Below are 19,050 nucleotides of genomic sequence, written 5' to 3'. Positions count from 1 at the left end.
GGGAGGCACCGGGCGTTAAAGGTGCGTGACCGCCACCTACTGTGCTGGAGTGTGGGTCAGCGGAAATACACCAATAATAACTAGAACAACTTTAAACTTAAATATTCTTCATTCATTCACCTTCCTTTAAAAACTCAATAATATTTTTTTATTCCCCTCATTACTGAACAAATCATCCTCAACACATCTGCAGCTTCTTTTCAGGGCAGTATGAGCAATACCATCATTTCTAAACAACTTTGTCCATAAAATGTAGGTAAAAAATTACAATTACATATTAAAATGGTAAGAAATAATTTCCAAGATAACATCTTCAAATGTCTGGTTTTATTTGAACAGTTTATGGTCATATATGACAAAGAAAGACATCAAATCCAAACATTTAACTAGCTGTAACCAGCAAATTAGAATTTTTGCTCACAACGTGAAGATTTCCTGTTGAACATGTTGCTGCACACGTGTTAGTGGTACTGGTGAGATACGTGTTTCAAGGACAAAGTGGTTATTGAAGAATTACAAATAAACCTTAAATTCTTAGTTTTAATATTTCGTCAAATAAAAGATGATTTGTCTTTTTTCTGGTCTTAATGATCTTTTGGAGAAATGCTAATCCAAACTGAAGCCCATTTAACAACAACGTTTTCTATTGAAACCAAGAGAAAAAAGAAAACACGGAGTACACATACTGTTAAATGAAAAGGTATTTTATTTATCATTTCATCTCGACCGACAGACTGAGGGTCGATGTGAACAGGACAGCACGGACACACGCAGACAGGCAGGGCGGCTGCCACCTTATCCATGTTTCTAACTCAGATGTTTCCCATGTTGACTTTCACACATCTCGTGTTTCTGCAGCGTAAAATGGTTCAGATCTCAGACTCTGTGATGGGGCCTGTGATCACGTGAGCTGTACCCTGCACGTTCTGTCCCGTGTGCGTCTACAGCATCGAGGTGCGTCAGTTCATCAGGACGTTAGAGTGACAATCTGACAGCAGGCGACTGCACAGTGTCACTTCACACATGAGTTCACCTACTTTAACTCTGACTGTTTGTTGTGTCCAACATGCATGTACATGATTGCATTGATCCGGCATTCACGCCTCATTTAGATGCATAAAAAGTGTTGATGTAAAAAGAAGAAAAAGATAAAGAAAGTTTCATGTTCTCAAGACGTGTTTTATGATAAACAAAAAAACACACAAAAGGTCGAGAGAGAATTTAAAATCCTGAAGGGGAAAAGGGTACAACTTAAAAAAATAAAAAACAAACACACAGGAACAGCCAGACACAGGATAAAAACACTGTAACTCCTCACCTCCATGTGAAACTTTTCAGAAACAGAGAAGATGATCAATTTTGCCCAGGTAAAGAATGATTTCTAAAAATATAAAACAAATCCCCAGAGGGATTCCTGGGCTCTACAGACAGGAAATGACCTGATCAGAGAGGATGACGCAAGTTTAAAGTCCAACTGAAATCACATCCCGTTTCTGAAAATGTATTGTTTAGTTATTTTCTTTATCAAACCAAAGATACATTTGACTTTTGTCCGACCAGCTCACACGTTAGATTTGTTTTGTTGACAACATAACAAATAGTATCAGTGTTTACATTGCCAGCATAGAAAGTTTTATTTTACAGCTTAAACAAATATGTATTAAGGTTCTTTATTTTCCAAGTTCTATATATTTGGTTGTTTACGGATATTTATGATGAAGTTTATGTTAAAATAGTATAAAATATCAAGCCTCAGTTACATTTTTGTCAAGTAGTTTGATAACGAATCTTAGGAATCATTGCCAATCAATTATTCATTAAAATCTATTTATAGCGGCCATTAAAATCTATTTATAGCGACTTATATATAAGTATATATATCATAATATTTTAAATTGATGAAATGTCTTGATCTGTATCGGTATCAATCCCCGAACATCCACATCAGTCAGGCTGTAGTTATGATATGAATTTCCCCTTTGAGATGATTTACAGAGCAGATGGCTGCAGCAGAAAATGAATCAAACACATTTCAGTTGGACTTTAAGTGAAATAACAAATAAATCACAACCAAATGAAGAATATCATCATTCAGCATCAGTGATATTAAAACAGCATTCGTATCTGAAATGAATTTATAAAAAGGGTTTGAAATGCATTCTGACCCAGAGGCTTCCACAGAAACTTAAATCTGCCCGTCAGCCTCCGTGGCTCGTGCTTCACAAAGCCCATGCTGCATTTACCACTTTTCTTTTCTTTTCTTCTGACCTTGTTTCCCGGGGTCTTATGGCTTCGTGGTGAGTTCACAAGAAATAAACATGAACCGACGTGTGGATGCAGAGTCAGTGGGCAGCAGAGACGAGCTTCTTAAGACAAGTGATTTCTCTCCAAGCAAAACATGCAATCTCAGGACTTACAGGCAGTTTAACCCTTTTTTGTAAAATATTTGGTCAGTGTGAAATCCTGGCTGTCGCCTGCGTCACTTCATTCACTTATTCATTCATTTATTCAGTCATTCATTCCTGTCTAACGCTACACTGACGAGATGTTGACCCAGACAGTTTACACTCGGAAACAGGTTATTAATCTCCGACACTGAGTTCTATACTCCTGTGTGTGTGTGTGTGTGTGTGTGTGTGTGTGTGTTGTAGACCGGTCGTGTCTGGAAGACTAAGGTGGCGTCTGAGGGGACAAACGTATGAGCACGTGAAGCACACAGTAAGAACACAAACATAAATAACCTGAGAGCTATGGAGACCCTGGAAGCAGAGGGCAGCAGCACACATGTGCACGCACGCAGACTCACACACACACACAAACACACACACACACACAAAAAGTTATTTTGAACTCTGTATAAAACGGATGTGTGACTAAATCAAAGTAGTTTGATGTGAGAGAATGAAATGAGGCCAGTTTTCAGCCTGAGGGCCTCATTCATTAAAAACATGCCCAATGCAGATTTTGTGCTTATGACCAAAGCCAAACATGTAATATATGGAAAACTGATCTTTTATGATAAAAACCAGTTGATAAAAATTGATTATTATTAGATATTTATACATAAATCTGAAAATGGGGGCATTAAAATGTTTCTTTTATCAGGTCTTAACTTGAATTAAATACAAATCACATTTTAATAAATGAGGCCCCTGAGAACCAGAGATTACCTTCAGTTTAAGTCTCTTTCTATCCAATCATCCCAAAACTGTGCATCTGTCTTTTAATCGTTCTGAATTGGTCACAGGTTAAAACTCAACGTGACTCATCTGTTCTTCAGGAATCTTCGTGAGAAAATCTCTGACCCTGATTCAACATGAACAAAAGGAAGCAGCGGCATTCTCTCTCATCAGGCAGATTTCAGAAAATTCTGAGCAACTTCAGCTTTGTGAAATCGTAACGACACAAGTGTGTCTAGTAATTTCTGAGCACGGGTTAGAGGTCTCTGCGCCCCATTCGCCCCTCCTCCTCCTAAACCACTCTCTTTACATCTTCCTAAAATCAGGACAGCAGCTGGTCAGCAGCGTTGGTTCATTCGTGATGGGTTTGGATGACTGTGGTGTTTGGTATCAAAGTGAACCAGTCTGAGTTCCATGTCTGTTCATGGGGGGACCTCGAGACAGATGAGACACAGTGGAGAAAAGAGTTAACAAAAAAAGTTTCTCTAAGTTTGTGGGTTTGTTAAACATTTTGGCATAATTTCATTCTCTTTCGATTTCCGAGGGGTAATAAGACATAGTGTAAGATGTCTCAACTTACAGATGGACAGATAGATGCAGTCGATGGGACAGACAGACGAGAAATACACAGAGAGAGCTCATCTCACAGAAAAGAACAAACAGTATGTCGAACAGTATGGGCTACGTTTGATCAAACAACCAGCAGTCAGTAAGAGCCTTCAAGTTGATGCATGTCCCGTCTCTCTCTTGCGTTAATGCTGCCCGGGGTTCAGCAGCACAAAACTCCACCCTCGGCGGTTCTCTGAAAAGGCCACCAGGGGGCGTACAGTGACTCTGTGTGGTCTCACAGAGACACAGAGGAGAGAAAGAGAGGGAGAAAGATGTCTCCTGCTCCTCATTCATCCTGTCCTTCCTGTGAATGAGCCTGGGTCAGTCCCTCTGTCCTGTGTGTCACTTTCCATCCAAACACAACCTCTTTGTTGACAGTGCTGGAGGCGGAGAGGAGGAGGGGGGCGCTCACTACCAGTCTACAGCCCCACCTCCCACCCGGAGTTCATACGTTTCAATCCCGACCAATCTGTCGCCCGGCTCACTTTTTCTTTCCAGACTTCTCTGAGCGCTTCGCTTCCGACTTCCCACCTCGATCTGACCTCTCCGACCTTTCCCCCCGCTCCCGCTCCTTCTCCTTGTCTGCCCTCTCGATCCGGTCGCCTCGGTCCGAGCGCTCGCCGCCTCGCTCCGACTGGTTGTCTGCCTTGCTGCCGTCGCGGCGCGTGCCCTCGTCTGTGGATGAGGTAGTTGGTTGGGGCTGGCCCCATTTGGCAATGTCCTCGTGCTCTGTAATACTGGCGGTGATGTTGGTCACCCACGCTTTGAGGTCGTCCTGGTAGGAGAGAGGGAGGGAGGGGAGGGATCAGCCGATCGGTCGTTTACTGCTTTTGTCTCGTATGTTACTTTAAAGGTTCAATGTGTACGTTTTAGCTGTAAGGAATCTATTCTACTGATCAGGTCGTCTCTACGGAGGCCGCCATGTTTTTTTAAAAGCCCAAACAGGACAAACTAAACCTCATAAGGCTTTATGACCACAGGTTCTCTCCCATGTTTGGAATAGGAGGGTGAGGTGAGGAGTACTCCGCTGCAACATGAGCCTTCACCACTAGATGTCACTAGATTCCAGACACTAAACCTTTAACTGATGCGTGAACTAAATCCACTGTTGTAGCTCCGTCAGATAGAAACCAAGAAGACATCTCACCTCATCTTTAGCATGAAACAAAAACTCGCTGCCATCCTTCGTTCTGCAATGAAAAGGTGAGTTTCAAACAGAAAGCTTCAAACCAGTATCAACACAGGCCCATTCCAAACTGGCAGGTTTAGAGCAGACACTGCACGAGTTCATTTAAGCAACAGTGACACATTTCTTACAGTGTTTATCATGTAAAAGTTCCAAATTTGTTCTAAAGCAGCACATGTGGGATGAAACAGTTTCTCACTTGAGCGTGAAGACGTTCTTCTTCTTCTTGTATCCGTTGGTGACGTCGCAGTGGCAGTGGGAGAGGTTGAGCATCGGCTCGTTGTTGTAGGCCGTGGCGGTGTTCTTGGCATCCTTGTAGAAACCCATCCCCCCTTTGTTCAGCACGCAGTACAGGTTGACCCATGACCTGCTGTGGTGTGGAGAGGCCGGGAGGGAGAGTGGAGGAGGAGGAGGAGGAGAAAGAGGGAGGAGGGGAGGAGCACGGGGAAGGTGGTGGTTGGGGTGGGGGGGGAGATGCGAGGAGTCAGGCGGAGCTGCAGAGTTGCTCTTGTTAAGCTAACACCTCACTCACCTGACCAGAGCAGACAGGTAGGTGGGCGAGAAGAACCAGCGCCAAGAAGGAAGGAGGAAACACACCGCTGAACAACCACAGACCGACGCACAGACAGACGGACGGAGGGGGGGAGGGTGGGGGAGGCTAGTTAGTGTGTGGGGCTCATATATGACTTACCTTGGAGGAGACGAGAGGAGCCACCAGCAGCACAGAGGGCGAGAGGAGGAAGGAGAAAGAGGAGTTTGGTTAAAGGACATTTTGGCAGCAACACAAATTCATCTGTAATCACTGTAATACTTATTAACCTTATGTGAGCACGTTTACATGCACATAGCATTCCAGTTGATAGCTTACACCCAAATACAGGTATTATTCAGGGCCAGATGTTTGAGTGCAGCTTCACGTCCAGATCTAAAATACTTCTGTGAACTATACGACTGGAGGAGACCAGTGGTGCATGGGATCTGCCTTTGTTGAATTGAAGTGAAGCGGAAACCAGGTCAGATAATAATAAGCTGTTTTTTTAAATCCCCACAGAATCATCAGTGTCAGAAATGTTAAAATCCTACTCTCAGGTTTTTAAGCACCACATCATTTTAACAAACATGAACAAAACAATAATTTTAAGGGCAAATCTTCCTTCTGAGCTTATTAAAGTTTACGACACAGCCTCCTTTAGAATTTCTCAGAATGAAATTTGGAATCTTAAAACCATTGGAGTTGTTGAACATTAATAAATAATGGTTGTTTGTTAAAATAGTGTTCAGCATGTTACAGAAAACCTTGAGAACATGTTTCAGCTTTTCAGAAAAATCCAGAACAATCACAGCTCGAGGCTAAAAGCAGCTTGAAACTTCAGCGTAAAGCTATCGTCAAATGATGGATGTTTATGAAACGATTTGAATTCACTCACTTCGTTGCTTTGCTATAACGACTTAGCACCATTCACACGCACTGTATATTTTCATAGAGAAAACGTGGTTATCCTGAATAACACCAGAGAAATAATGTGCACGTAAACAGAGCAAACAATAAGTCGAGCGAGGAGCCGTTCAGAGATTCACATCTGAGCAGGATTCAGCCACGGTGATGCTTTACCTTAACATGTACATAGCAGGGCATGTACATACGAGACATTCATCCATCGCCGTGAGTGGACGCATGCGTGGGACTCGTCCTGAGCTGGAGGGGAATGAGCTGTGTAGCGGTGCGTGGTCAGTCCAGCCACTACAGGGCCGTGCAGAGAGAGACTTCTGCCTTCTGTGTCTCTCTCTGGAGGAAGCAGGGCAGTCATCTGTGGAGGCCAGTGTGAGTGTGTATGTGTGTGTGTCTGTGTGTGTCTGTGTGTGTGTGAGTGTGCCATCAGTACTTTCTCAACCTTCACTCCGACAGCGTTCCTCAGCCGCTCAGTCTGTGTGATAACCAGCCTATCACTGCTGCTGTGTGTTGGATCAGGAGGCTCCATAAGCATCATGCATGATAGTTTCACATGCCGTGAGATTTCTGTGAGCTGCTGCTGGAAGTCTTTATAACTTATAACTGTTACTGAGGATCAGTGACTACATCCATTTACATCTTGATCAGGTTGCAGCCTGATAAGAGGATAACATAAAGTGTCTCCTGGAGCTATTTAATGCTCTTGTACTGCAAAACTACAAACTACCAGCTCTGCTTAATGAACTCATATTGAGACCATTTGAAATATAATCATGAGGGAACAGTGCGATTAATCTTCAATACAGATCATCAACTAATGGTCACTTTTTAAATGAAAAAACAACTTGACCGAAAAAACATCTTTTACCGCGATGAGATTTACGAGGCCGGCAACACACACCACAACATATAGTGATAGATTAGTCAATGGGAAATCTTAAAGCAACACCATGTAACTTCTACTAAGCAACAGCGCCCTCTGCAGCCACACATGGGGATTAATTCTGTTCAAGTCTATCATTGTGTTGGACTTGGACTGTGTTGAACTGAAACACACCTGAACGCTGGATATTACCCATGATCCTCTGCTTCCTGAACCTGAAGAGCTGCTACTGCAACAAACCCACCAAACTCTCTTTATGAATATTGAAGATAAACTCTAGTTTTTTATAACATCTGAGTCTGAATCTTTTTAACTGATCTCAGTTCAACTGGAGTTGATTGTGACCGTTGAAGCTGTGACTCTCAGTCAGTTCTTCTCACAGGAGTTGGAACCCACTCACTGAACCATCACAGTTTAATCAAGCTGCTGGTTGAAGGGGAAGTTGCATCGTGTTGCTTTAGATAGAAAGATGCTCTGAGAGCCAACCTCCACCAAGGCTAACGCCAAATGCCACCATGTTTAAGTAAGTGAAAATAAATTATTTCAGCCTGATCCATTCAAAAGTTCCTTGGGTCACGCCCCACATCTCAAATAACTTTAGCATAATATCTGCTGAGTGATTGTGGGATAAATAAATAAATATCCAAATGTCAAATAATCTAACCGTGTTCACCTGAACCACATCTCTATCATGTTGACACATATGCTGAGGCAACTAGTGAGGCATCATGTGTGAGCAGGGAGTGTGTTAGCTTGGCATGCTAATATCATGCTCCTGTGTGAATCCGGGAGAGGAGGGAGGGGAGGGAGGTTGGCTCTGGTGTCATGAGGAACAGAGCAGCAGATACGACCCGTCTTGGGTCAAACAGTATCTGATCATGAACTGATTTCAATCCTCTAACTAAATCAAACATTTATGTGAATTGCTTTGAATTCATTTCACTGAGAAATAACCTAAATGTAACCTGTTATTTGACCAAGAACACGTCTGATACTCATGACACGCAGCATCCGTCCTCCTCCTCCATGACCCATTCACCCTTTCCACGTGTCAGGACCTTCATTATGACCCTGAACACCCACCTGTTGGTGCTCTTCTTCAGAGTCTCGATGTCTAGCTTGCGGAAGAGGAAGCCCTCTTGGTGTGCGGTGTGCGCTGGCGGCTGGGGCACTGCCGGGCTGCTCTGAGCCGGAGCAGACCTGGACCGCCGAGTCGTCGCCTCTCCCGCCTCTTTGGGTCGTGGGCGCCGCCGTGGTTTGGGTCTGTCCCGAGCTCGAGGTCGGTCGGGACGGGAGGACTTCTCTGACACTCCGTTGGAGACGCGGGGAACCTCGCCACGGGCCTGGAGGCAGAGAGGGGGGACAATAGCCTTTGAGAGATTAATCTTCAATTTGAACAAAAGTTGAGTAAACTTTACCATGGATTCATGATGACACTGATGGAAAGGTATAGTGGTGGTATGATACATTTTTTGTTTTCAATTTTTGTGACAAACACTGAGAACCACTATTTGAATGAGACGCTCATGAGATAACAACCAGACCTGTGCTGCTTCTCTTTCTTGCAGCTGCTCTACAATTTCTGCCATGGTGGATCTCCTCTCTTCTTTCGCTCTAAATAAAATAAAAAATAAAAAATAAAATTAGAGAACCACCGGGTCATCGGAAGACTGTGCACGTTTCTTTTCCACATGTGCTTCAACACCACACAAGGTCTCACCCTCCTGCTGAGCGTCTGTCTGAGTGCTCCTTCGCTGTGTCATGCTCGCTGGATTCCTGTCTCTCCAGCCGGTTGCGGTCCCTCTCTCTCCGCCGGCCCTCGTGGCCCCCGTGGCCCTCGTGCTCGCTGGACGTTTGTCTCTCTAATGTCCGCTTGTCCCGCCTCTCTGCATGTTCCCTCCACACCTCCTGAGGCAGCTCGTCCCTGCGCGCTTGGATCAGCTGCTCGCTCGACAGCTGCCGCTCTATCTTGTGGTCTCTGGGGTCTCTGTGTGTCTGGACCTGGGGCTCGGCATGGCCCAACGGGTCAGTCCTGGACCCCCGGGGGCCTCTGGTGGGCTCGCTGTGCAGACGCTCCCGCCCCGGCTCATGGAGCACCACCTCAGCCATCACCGCCATCTCCACCTTCTCTGTACATATCTCTCCCATCATCATCTCTCTCTCCCTCCCCCTCTCCCTCACCTTCTCCAGCCGGCTGGCCACGAGCAGAGGCGTAACTACGTCATCCATGTGTTTGATTTTGGGCTGCCTCAGATACGGAGAGGATTTCACCTCCAGTTCCTTTGTTACCTGCACTGGCTGGAGGTGAGTCATGGCTTTCGTCGCATGCTCTCTTGCCGTACTGACGCCTTCTCGCGCCTGGTTGGCTGAGACTAGCATGGCGGCTGTAGCAATAGATGCAATTGAGGAAGGTGCAGGCTGGCCTAGTCCTGCAGCCACACCCACCACGCCACCATGCCGGGCCTCCAGGGTGTGACGGTAGTTGGAGCCGTTCATCACAGGGGAATAGTTGGTGACTGTCGACCCCAGCCGACGGACCACAGAAGAAGGAGAGGGTGTAGGAGTGGCAGGGGAGGGGGAGGGAGGGGAGCTAGCCTCGTTCTGTTCGTAGATGGTCTGTCTCATGACGGGGGAGATGGGGATGCGGGGGAGGGTGGATGGATTCGGGCAGGCGTCTTGAGGTTCCAGGAAGACCTTCCGACCCAGCAGAGGAGTCGGGGGGAGTTTACTTTGCTCAGCTTTCAACTTCTCTACCTGCAGGAGGAAAACAGAACCAGTGTAAGTGTCAAACGGTCAAACAGGACTTTGACATGAGTGGATGACATTGATGACACAAACATAATGATAGTGATGATGATGGTGGTGGTGATGATGCTACCGTGGTGATTCTTCGTAGGGAGCTGAAGCGCTCCTCCCAGGTGGCAGCGGCTTTGCGGAAGGCTTCATGTCGACGAATCAGCTGCTCCACCTCGTCCACACTGGCTCCCAGCTCGCAGCTGCTGATGAACGGCTCCTGAGCCGTCAGCCACGCCTCCGCCACCACCGCCTCCTGGGCGAACTGATGCACCTCCAGCACTGAGGGAGGAGACACCACGTTTCAAAAAGGAAATGAACTTCACTTGTATTCTCTTTTCTTTCACTACAGTCTCCTGTCGTACTTCTGTGTGTGTTTATGTCAGATTGTGTGTCTGTGTGTGTGCTCACGTTGCTGCAGCGCTTCCCAGTGCTTGTCCCACTTCTCAGACAGCTCATGTTGCTTAGCAACCACCTTGTCCAGCTTCTCCTTAATCTGAGAATTCAAATCATTGATTTATTAAGATTGAAAACCAGATTTGAGGATTTATTCCATCAAACTTTTGGTGCCAGGGTGCTGGCTACTTAATTTGTAAATGAGTTGCTGTGTACAAAACAAAAAGTAGTTAAATGTGTATTATTTCCACTCAAGTATTTAATCTTCATCATGTTTCCTCATCGCACCTCTTCAGCTGCAGGGTTTCGAACAGCCAGCAGGGTCTTTCCCATTTCAATACACGTGACAACGCTCCGACTGCGAGCCTCGATTTCGCCTCTCAGACTCTGGTGATAATTCATCAGCACCTCCACTGAGGACACATCTCTGCACAAACCACACACACACACACACACACACACACACACACCGAGACAAACACCAACACAATGCTTAGATTTGAACATGAAACACACTGAATACTAAGGTTCAACCTTTGAGCCAGAATTTCTTCTCCACGATCAGTACATTTATTCTTTAACTACTAAAACTGTTATTTTCAGCTTAGTCTACAGGAGAGATAACAACCACAAACGAAGATGATGAAAGCAGAAAGTCAGATTAATGTCTGACACACTTCTAGTGCTTTGTTTTAACCCTGCAGTTGACACAGATCCTGTGTTGAAAGTACCTGGGCTTCTCTCCTGTCCCTATCTGACAGAGGATCGAGTCCATCCACATGATCTGGTCTCGGACCATGCCGAAGAACCTCAGTTTATCTGTCTCGGTGGTGATTTGCACTCTACACTCTTCACAGGACGTCAGCAGCTCCTTCCAGAACTGCATCACTTCATGCTCACGGCACGCGATGGCTTCGGCCTTCTCTCCGGCGTACACCGTCCTCAGCTGGGCCGCACTCTCCTGCAGCTGACGCACCTGGAGGTTTGGAGAGCAGGGGTTATCAAGAAGCTACGCTGAACCAGGAAGAAGCAGATCTTCAAAAAAATGGAAAGACCAAGAGTTTTTTTTCCGAGTGACGCAGAAAGCACAGCTGCTCTGACAGCTGCGTTCAGCGGAGGCCAAGCGGTCGGGCTCTGTCACCACAGATGAGAACACACAGCTGTGATTCTGCATCTCTCCTCAGTGAAATGCACTTTCTCCAGGTGCATGACAGAGACTCAACAAAGCACAATGAAATGCAGAGTAAGAGGGAAGTTCTGCAATGAGGCTTCAGACTCACAAATAACCAGGGCTCTTTACTATTGGTCTATTTTAATGTTATCAGATCGATCTTGCTGCCAAAGCTTTAACACTTAACTCTTTGTTACTTGTAACAAAATACATCAAGATAGAAAACATAATAATATACCGTGGCTTTTGGAGAGTATGAAGAAACACAAAACTAAAAACAGTCGTCATTATGTGATTATACTGATTCATGATCATCACCTCCACATGGTGTGAACGTAATTCATGGTTTGCTGTGAATCTGGAAAAAAGCTAAACTAGCATTAGAAAAAGTCTTTGGCCTAATGCATAGTGATCATCTTGAGGGAATTCTTTGTGACTCTTCCCTACGTGAGTCCCAAAGCCTCTGTATATTGCAGCCAGTGAATTGACGTGCACATGTGCATGTGGCTGTACCTGCGTGACCAGCAGCTGTATGTCCTGTTCGAAGCTTTGCAGGAGTCTCTGCAGGGTGCTGGTGTTGGCAGTGCTGCCCTGCCGAGCCTGGACCTCAGGCAGTCTTCGGTGTTTGTCCTCAATCTGAGCCAAAACCTGAATAAAGTGCAGAGGAGTTGAATATATTGTTAAATGTCTTTGAAGCTAAATGTTATTTTCAAATTAACTAGCGCATACTCTTTTCTAGATTGTATCACATGGTATCATCATCATCATCATCACAGAAAAAAGGAAATTCTTCTAACATCAGCCTGTGCTGCTAAGGGATGTGTTTACTTTGATGCATAATCGGTATAATTATTAATGTCTCGTTGCATTTCCCTGCATCACAGCACGTCAGCTCTGTTACCTCTCGGCAGTCGGAGAAGAACTTGTGCAGCTGATGTGAGGCGGCGAGCATCTGTGCCCGGGTCTCGATGAGCTCCAGCAGGTCGGCCCAGGCCTCGTTCACACCGTCCTTCCACTCCGCGATGGTCGCGGCCTCCGAGTGGCCGTAGTCGATGAGCTCGTCCACCATCTGGTTGACGGCCGTAACTCGCTCCTGCCCCACGCTGCCGGTCTCTGATGCAAACTCTGTGAACTTCTCCTGCAGGACCTGGAGGTGTGGATGGGAGGTTGAGAAAGGAAAGACAAACGTCTAGAAATCTTGGGTTAGTGTAAAATAATAATTAACAGTAGTGACTTCACTTAATAAATGAATAAAGTGTTTTTTTGAAATCTCCAATATGTTTTTAGATTAATTATTCATCCACATCCATCATCTGTCCACACACTTACTGTCACATGCTCGTAGTCTTGACCCAGTTCCGGCGAGCTGGCGACCACCTCCCTCTGAGCGATCCACTGCTCCAGCTCGTCCACCTCTCTGTTGAGCTGGTAGAGCCAGTACTGCTGCTCCAGGCGGCTCTTCCTCTCCTCCACCAGGTCCTTCAGGGACACGTACAGACGGTCAATCTGCGACTGGCGCTTGCTGATCTGCTCGCTGTGGAAAGAGGCAGAGAAACTGTGTCAGGTCATGTACACACAAACAGGGTGTGTACCTGCGGCAGGAAACCGTGCGTCTGAAGTTTAAAGAAAAAAAGATGCGGAGCTGCTGTACTTTGAACTAGAGATGCACCGACTGCAGTGTTCTTGGAAATTGATTATACACAAACATTTTCTAACTTTTCTTTGATGATTCTCAGCTCTTTACTTTATACTGATTACAAACAACACACAACCAAATCAATTAATAACATGGACTCTGCCTCTGTTAACGGACACTGCTCTTGAATAACTATTAAACATCTGGCTCAGGTAAACAGGATGGGCTGGTTAGGATTCAGATGAGTTCTTAGGTTTGTATTGAATTAGGTCAGTATTGCAGCATTTCCTCTAGAACTGTGTGTGTGTGTTTTCATCATGCTCACAAGTCCGGATGCCCCATCTCCAGCAGCTGCCGGCACTGCTGCGACAGAAGGCCGATGGTCTCAGCATAGTCCTCGATGGTCTGTTCCAGGACCAGGTGTTTCTTCAGCATCTGCAGGGTGCTGGGCTCGTCCTGATGGGAGAGGAAATGACACGCAAGTTTTACTTCACACACAATGGTCTATACACAGCATAAATCTTCTATACTGCACTGCTGATGACTTTAGATAATGTGTTTGTGCCTCTCAGGAATGTGTGCATTCAGAGTAGTTCTTCTCATAAGTTAAAGTTCATGAAGAAACAATGTCATGAAGCTCAACATAAGGAATCTAATTTCTCTCTATCTCTGCTGATTGGGGGCGTATCTAAACGGCCAATCAGATTCTACCACAGTCTCTTCCAGCTAATCATGCGGCTGCTGTTAAACTTTAAATCCCAATTTATTAGTTGTTGTTCACTGAAAAGCCAAGAATGATTCAGACACTCTCGCTCACCTTCCCCTTCTCCTCGTTCATCATGTGCAGCTCTTGCTCGCTCAGCCAGGCCTCCACCTCGGCCGTGTCGAAGTAGTACTGCTGGGCCTGGTACATGGCGTCCAGGACCAGTTGCCTCCTCTCGGTCTCGGCCCAGAGCAGAGCCCACAGATGGGCCAGCTGGTCGTGGCCCGCCCTGGCGCAGTCTGCCTCGGGGCTGCGTATGGAGGCGATGATTCCCGCCCTCTCCAGGACGTCGTCGATCCTGCTCACGTGGCCCTGCAGCTCCCTCTGGAGAGTCTGGAGGAGAAGATGAGAGCCAGGTCAGGAACGTTTGAACGTTTTCTGTGTCGTTGAAGATAGATGATGAGATGTTGCACAGAAGGAGAAAGGTCAGAAGGGGGAGTCTTTAACCAACTCTTCTGACTTCCTCACCTGATTCTTCTTCATGAGCTGCTGGACGGACTGCAACGAACAGCCGTGCTCCTGAGACATGGCCATCGGGAGGCGCTCCTGGATCCATAACTACAACCACAACACATGGTAGCACATATTTGTAAACTATGATTTTGTGAACGGAAATGCACCATCAGATAAATACATACATGTCTGTCAGAGGTCGAAGCGATTAAAGAACTTTACATGAGAAATGTATATTTGAAAATAAAATGTATTTTTAGAAGGAACTGAAAATGTGATATTTGAATGTCCTTCCTAATCTCATTGATAACTGTGGATACATTATCTGCTGGCTGTGATTAAATGTCAATTGAATTTACACATGGAATCTAATTAAACTCTCAAAATACAACAGGAATATAGATACATCTTCAAACGTGTGTGTTTAAATTAAAGATGTTGACATTAAAGATTTTTGTATTTGTGCAGTTTGCAGTTGTAACACAGGTAAAGATCATTTCATTTCACATCAAACATGTCAATGTGTTTCAGTTTGTCTGCGTGTACGTGTTCAGCAAACTCACGATCTCGTCCTCCAGGTCTCGTCCGACTTGGTGCACTTCCTTCGACGCCAGCAGGATGCGCCGCCGCTCCTTCAGCGGCTCGATGAGACGCACCATCCTGGCTTCCACCACGGCCTGACGCTCCGCTACCGTCCCCTTGACCTGCGTCTGCTGGGGTATGGAGGCTGCCTGCACCTGGAGCTGCCCCACCTCCTGGTACCACGCCTCCATCTGGGTCTCCATGGTCTGAGGGGCGAGGAGGAGGAGGAGAAGAAGGAAGAGGCAGCGGCGGAGGAGAAGTTATGAAAACAGAGGGAGGAAAAGACGATGTGTTGATAAGATCAGGTAACACCTTCCTCAAGAGTCTACGTCTCAATCTCTAGTTTGAAGTCTTCTTCAATACAGCATGATCTTCAGTTTCTAAAATATGGTCCATTTAGACTCAAATAGACCATAAAGCACCATTTGCATATAGGCATGTTTGATTGACAGCTAGTATCATTCAATAGGTGTAGGTGGCAGGCATCTAGTGTCCTTGGCTCCACCCCCATTCCTCAAAATGTGGTTACTTCGGGACACGCCTCCAAGCACATGATTGGATCAGCCTTTTCTACTGGTTTTTTTGTTTACTGTATTTGAGAGCAGGATTACAAAAAAAGTACTGAAACAACAAACTGACAGATTTAGGTATTGGATCATTCTAATTCCTGGCAGCTGTATTTAAAATATACTGATCAATATATCTCACGATCATCGGTAGGAGTGATGTTGGCATGAAGGCTGAAAAACCATCAATGCAAATTAAAAATTTATGTCGGCTTTAAAATGAAAAAACTGACTTCGCTGAAATGAGATGAAAAGCTCAACGGAAAAATGTTGCAGGCGCAGGATGAGAAAAGCTGTGAGTCACTTTCCAGCATTGTGTTTAAATGTTAATGAGATGAGGTCATCACTGTGAGGTGATGATAACAGTCTTTCAAAGAAAGTTGTACAATAAGACCAATATGCTTTTAAATCTTCAAACCTGCAGTTTCTTCAGCTGCTTGTTGACGGTGGTGAGGTCCTGTCCCTGGTCCACGTAGGCCAGTTGACCCTCCAGCTGGCCCAGCCTGTGGTCCAGGCTCTCATAGCTCTGCACCAGCAGGTCGGCCTTGTTGGCCTCGAAGAGCTGGCGGGCTTTGGCCTGGGTGGTGCTCTCCAGATCCTGCCAGCACTCCCGGATCTCCTCCAGCTTCTTCCGGACCACGGGACTGAGCTCCGGCTTCTCCTGGATCAGCTGCTGGCCCTCCTGGATGGACGGGGAGGGGGAGGGGATATTAAAGGTGTTAATGATATATGAAAATAATAATTAGTCACCAGACGAAAATGTGGAGCAAAGTCGAGAGCAAACCAAAATATACCACTAAAGCAAACTAAATTAAACGCTTTAAACTGGTGAATTAACCAGATACACTGAGATGTTGACCAGCAATGATTAGTCATCTACAACCAGTTAAGAATGTACTGGTTTTAGCTTCTCCACAAGAAAATCTATATATAAAACTAGACCCTGAAAAAGCCCCCCAAAGGGAAACAATAAAAATCCTTACAATTTCAATAGGGCCTCTCACCATTCGGTGCTCAGGCCCTAATAAAATGTTGGCGTTATATCCTGATTAAACCAAACTCCAGCACCTTGCTTTGTGACAAACATTACCACAAATAATGAATTATTAATTCAGAACATAATTGGGAGATAAATCAATAATGACATTGACAAAATCATCAGCATGATTATGACCGGTCGAGGTTAAAATATAAAGAAGCATAAAAACCTGCAGATATTCACTGGGTCCTATGTCTGAATAATGATGTGTAGACACAGTGAAACTGGGTTAGGAGGCATGTGAGTGTGTGTGCGTGTGTGTGTGCATGTTAGTGTGTGTGTGCATGTGAGTGTGTGTGCGTGTGTGTGTGTGTGTGCAGTGTGTGAAGAGATTAAACCTCACTGCGTTAAAATGCCTCATAAATTACCTCGCACTCCCCTCCCCCCTTTCTCGCTCCCTGTGCTCTTTTTCATATTTCTTTGTACCTCACCCTGTTCTGAACCCCCTTAAACACACACACACACACACACACACACACACACACACACACACACACACACACACCCACACACACCCACACCCACACACACACACCTTCTGTTTTTTCTCTTTTCAGCCTCCCCCACAGTGAAATCCTTGCCCAATTGTATTTCATATTGTGCAGTCGGTGAGTATGAGTGTGTGTGTCTGTGTGTGTGTATGTGTGTGCATGTGTGTGTGTGTAACAGAGAAAGAGAGAAAGAGAGCTGCAAAAAAAGGATGAAACAGAAAGATACCAAACAAACGTTGTATATAGCTTCTATTGGCGCTATACCTGGATTTAAAGTACTGTTAAATCTTATCTTATATATATTTACATTTATTAAAATACATTATTGCGATGTTGCAGTCTAGTAACTTTTTCCTTATTTTGAGTGGCACTTAAGTCTGTAAAAATAATGAATTTAAAATTGAATATTGAGATGGAAGAATCAAAGCATCCACGGCAACACAGCAATGCTTTGACCTTGATGCAGGTCACGTTTAAAAAGCAGCACAAAGTCCAGAGCATCTATGGAGCTGAAGTTAAGGTCCATGGCTTCAGACTCTCACTGGTGACTAAAGGTTTCCCTCATGTGCTGCATGTGTAACTCCGAGCTGTGACTCATCTGCAGAGGGCAGCATCCGGTCCGACTCACACGGGATCCCATCAAATCCACAGAGAGTTTCACGATGACTGGAAACTGGACGACACTGAGGCCGTTACAGGGATTCCAGTCACCTTCCCCCTCACCGGCTGTGTAACCAGGCTCCAGCAAATCTCTGTTTGTACAACTCTCCTTGTAAACAGAAGTGTAGTGACAGTACAAAGTCAAATCACACAAGAAATATCACAGGTTTGATATCTGAAAAACACCAGCTGATTGGGTTTATAAGAGATAGATACTGTAACGGCATCAACATGAATATTTAGTCATCCATCCACCCATCCACCCATCCATCCATCCATCCATCCATCCATCCACCTATCCACCCATCCCTCCATCCATCCACCCATCTATCAATCCATCCACCCATCCACCCGTCCATCTATCCGTCCTCTCATCCATTAGCTCTTCCACCTGTCCTTCGAGGTCCAAACGGGGGGGGGGGGGGGCAGATGCTGTGTTTGCAGTATATATTGTAAATAGTTCTGTATACAAAGTGGCAATAACTGTTATAAATGCCTATTGAAAATGTTGCTGTATATGACCAAACATAATGTAAAATATTAGATCTTTACATGTGGAACTATCTGCTGAATAAATGAAATGATTTCTATCAAATGTTTAATATTACATGATGGTAGAAATGTTAAATATTAAAACAAGAGGCTCAGATTCCAGTGACAGCTAGATGATCAGATGTAGAGTTTCTTCAACACTACAAACATGTCCTCCTTGCAGAGCTGCAGTCTGTTTCCAGTTGCTCCAGTAAAGTGAACTGCAGAGGACAGGAGTATTATGGTATGTGCACATCCGATGAGTAAGCAGCTGTCCAACAGGCCCCACTACACACTCCACCACTCTCAGTCCTGTGATTTCCTGTGTAGGTGTGTTACTTGTGTTACGTCAGTGCTCACAGTGGTGTGGTGTTTCTCCGGCTGCTGAGGTGTGTCCTCCTCTGCAGTGAGTGGGTGGGTGGGCTGTGTGGGCTCCAGCAGCTTCTCCCACAGCCTCCGAGCTGCTACACTCACTAGGTCTGCAAAGACAATGGTTTATTCTAACCTAATGCAAACAGGAACGTCTGTGTCTGTCCCTCGAAGGTTAACGTGGCTCACTGAAGATCCGTCTGTGACCAACTCAGGGCTCAGTCTCGGAAAGAAACTTGTTGTGCGTCACTTTCCAAACTTCCTCATACACACTTTCATTGTTTGACACTGAA

The 19,050-nt window shown here is 45.4% G+C and overlaps 1 protein-coding gene across 1 annotated transcript in view; it reads right to left on the bottom strand.

Annotated features, from left to right (window-relative positions):
• Positions 1 to 2,253: 2,253 nt before the first annotated feature.
• The window catches only part of LOC133951597 (spectrin beta chain, non-erythrocytic 4-like), a 55,287-nt gene continuing 38,490 nt past the window's right edge, over positions 2,254 to 19,050 (bottom strand). The window contains exons 26-43 of the mRNA XM_062385630.1: positions 16,086 to 16,349; positions 15,083 to 15,307; positions 14,535 to 14,624; positions 14,121 to 14,399; positions 13,629 to 13,759; positions 12,997 to 13,201; positions 12,569 to 12,814; positions 12,181 to 12,315; positions 11,228 to 11,472; positions 10,785 to 10,923; positions 10,512 to 10,596; positions 10,186 to 10,382; positions 9,028 to 10,061; positions 8,852 to 8,921; positions 8,391 to 8,650; positions 5,174 to 5,344; positions 4,936 to 4,978; positions 2,254 to 4,563 (exon numbers count right to left, since the gene is read on the bottom strand). Coding sequence (XP_062241614.1) covers positions 4,270 to 4,563; positions 4,936 to 4,978; positions 5,174 to 5,344; positions 8,391 to 8,650; positions 8,852 to 8,921; positions 9,028 to 10,061; positions 10,186 to 10,382; positions 10,512 to 10,596; positions 10,785 to 10,923; positions 11,228 to 11,472; positions 12,181 to 12,315; positions 12,569 to 12,814; positions 12,997 to 13,201; positions 13,629 to 13,759; positions 14,121 to 14,399; positions 14,535 to 14,624; positions 15,083 to 15,307; positions 16,086 to 16,349 — 4,113 coding nt within the window. The 3' untranslated portion in view covers positions 2,254 to 4,269. The remainder of the gene's footprint in view (positions 4,564 to 4,935; positions 4,979 to 5,173; positions 5,345 to 8,390; positions 8,651 to 8,851; positions 8,922 to 9,027; positions 10,062 to 10,185; positions 10,383 to 10,511; positions 10,597 to 10,784; positions 10,924 to 11,227; positions 11,473 to 12,180; positions 12,316 to 12,568; positions 12,815 to 12,996; positions 13,202 to 13,628; positions 13,760 to 14,120; positions 14,400 to 14,534; positions 14,625 to 15,082; positions 15,308 to 16,085; positions 16,350 to 19,050) is intronic.

Source organism: Platichthys flesus, chromosome 4, assembly GCF_949316205.1.
Source record: "Platichthys flesus chromosome 4, fPlaFle2.1, whole genome shotgun sequence".
NCBI lineage: Eukaryota > Metazoa > Chordata > Actinopteri > Pleuronectiformes > Pleuronectidae > Platichthys > Platichthys flesus.
The sequence above is the reverse complement of the archived record's forward strand: the minus strand, read 5'-3'. Positions and strand labels throughout refer to the sequence as shown.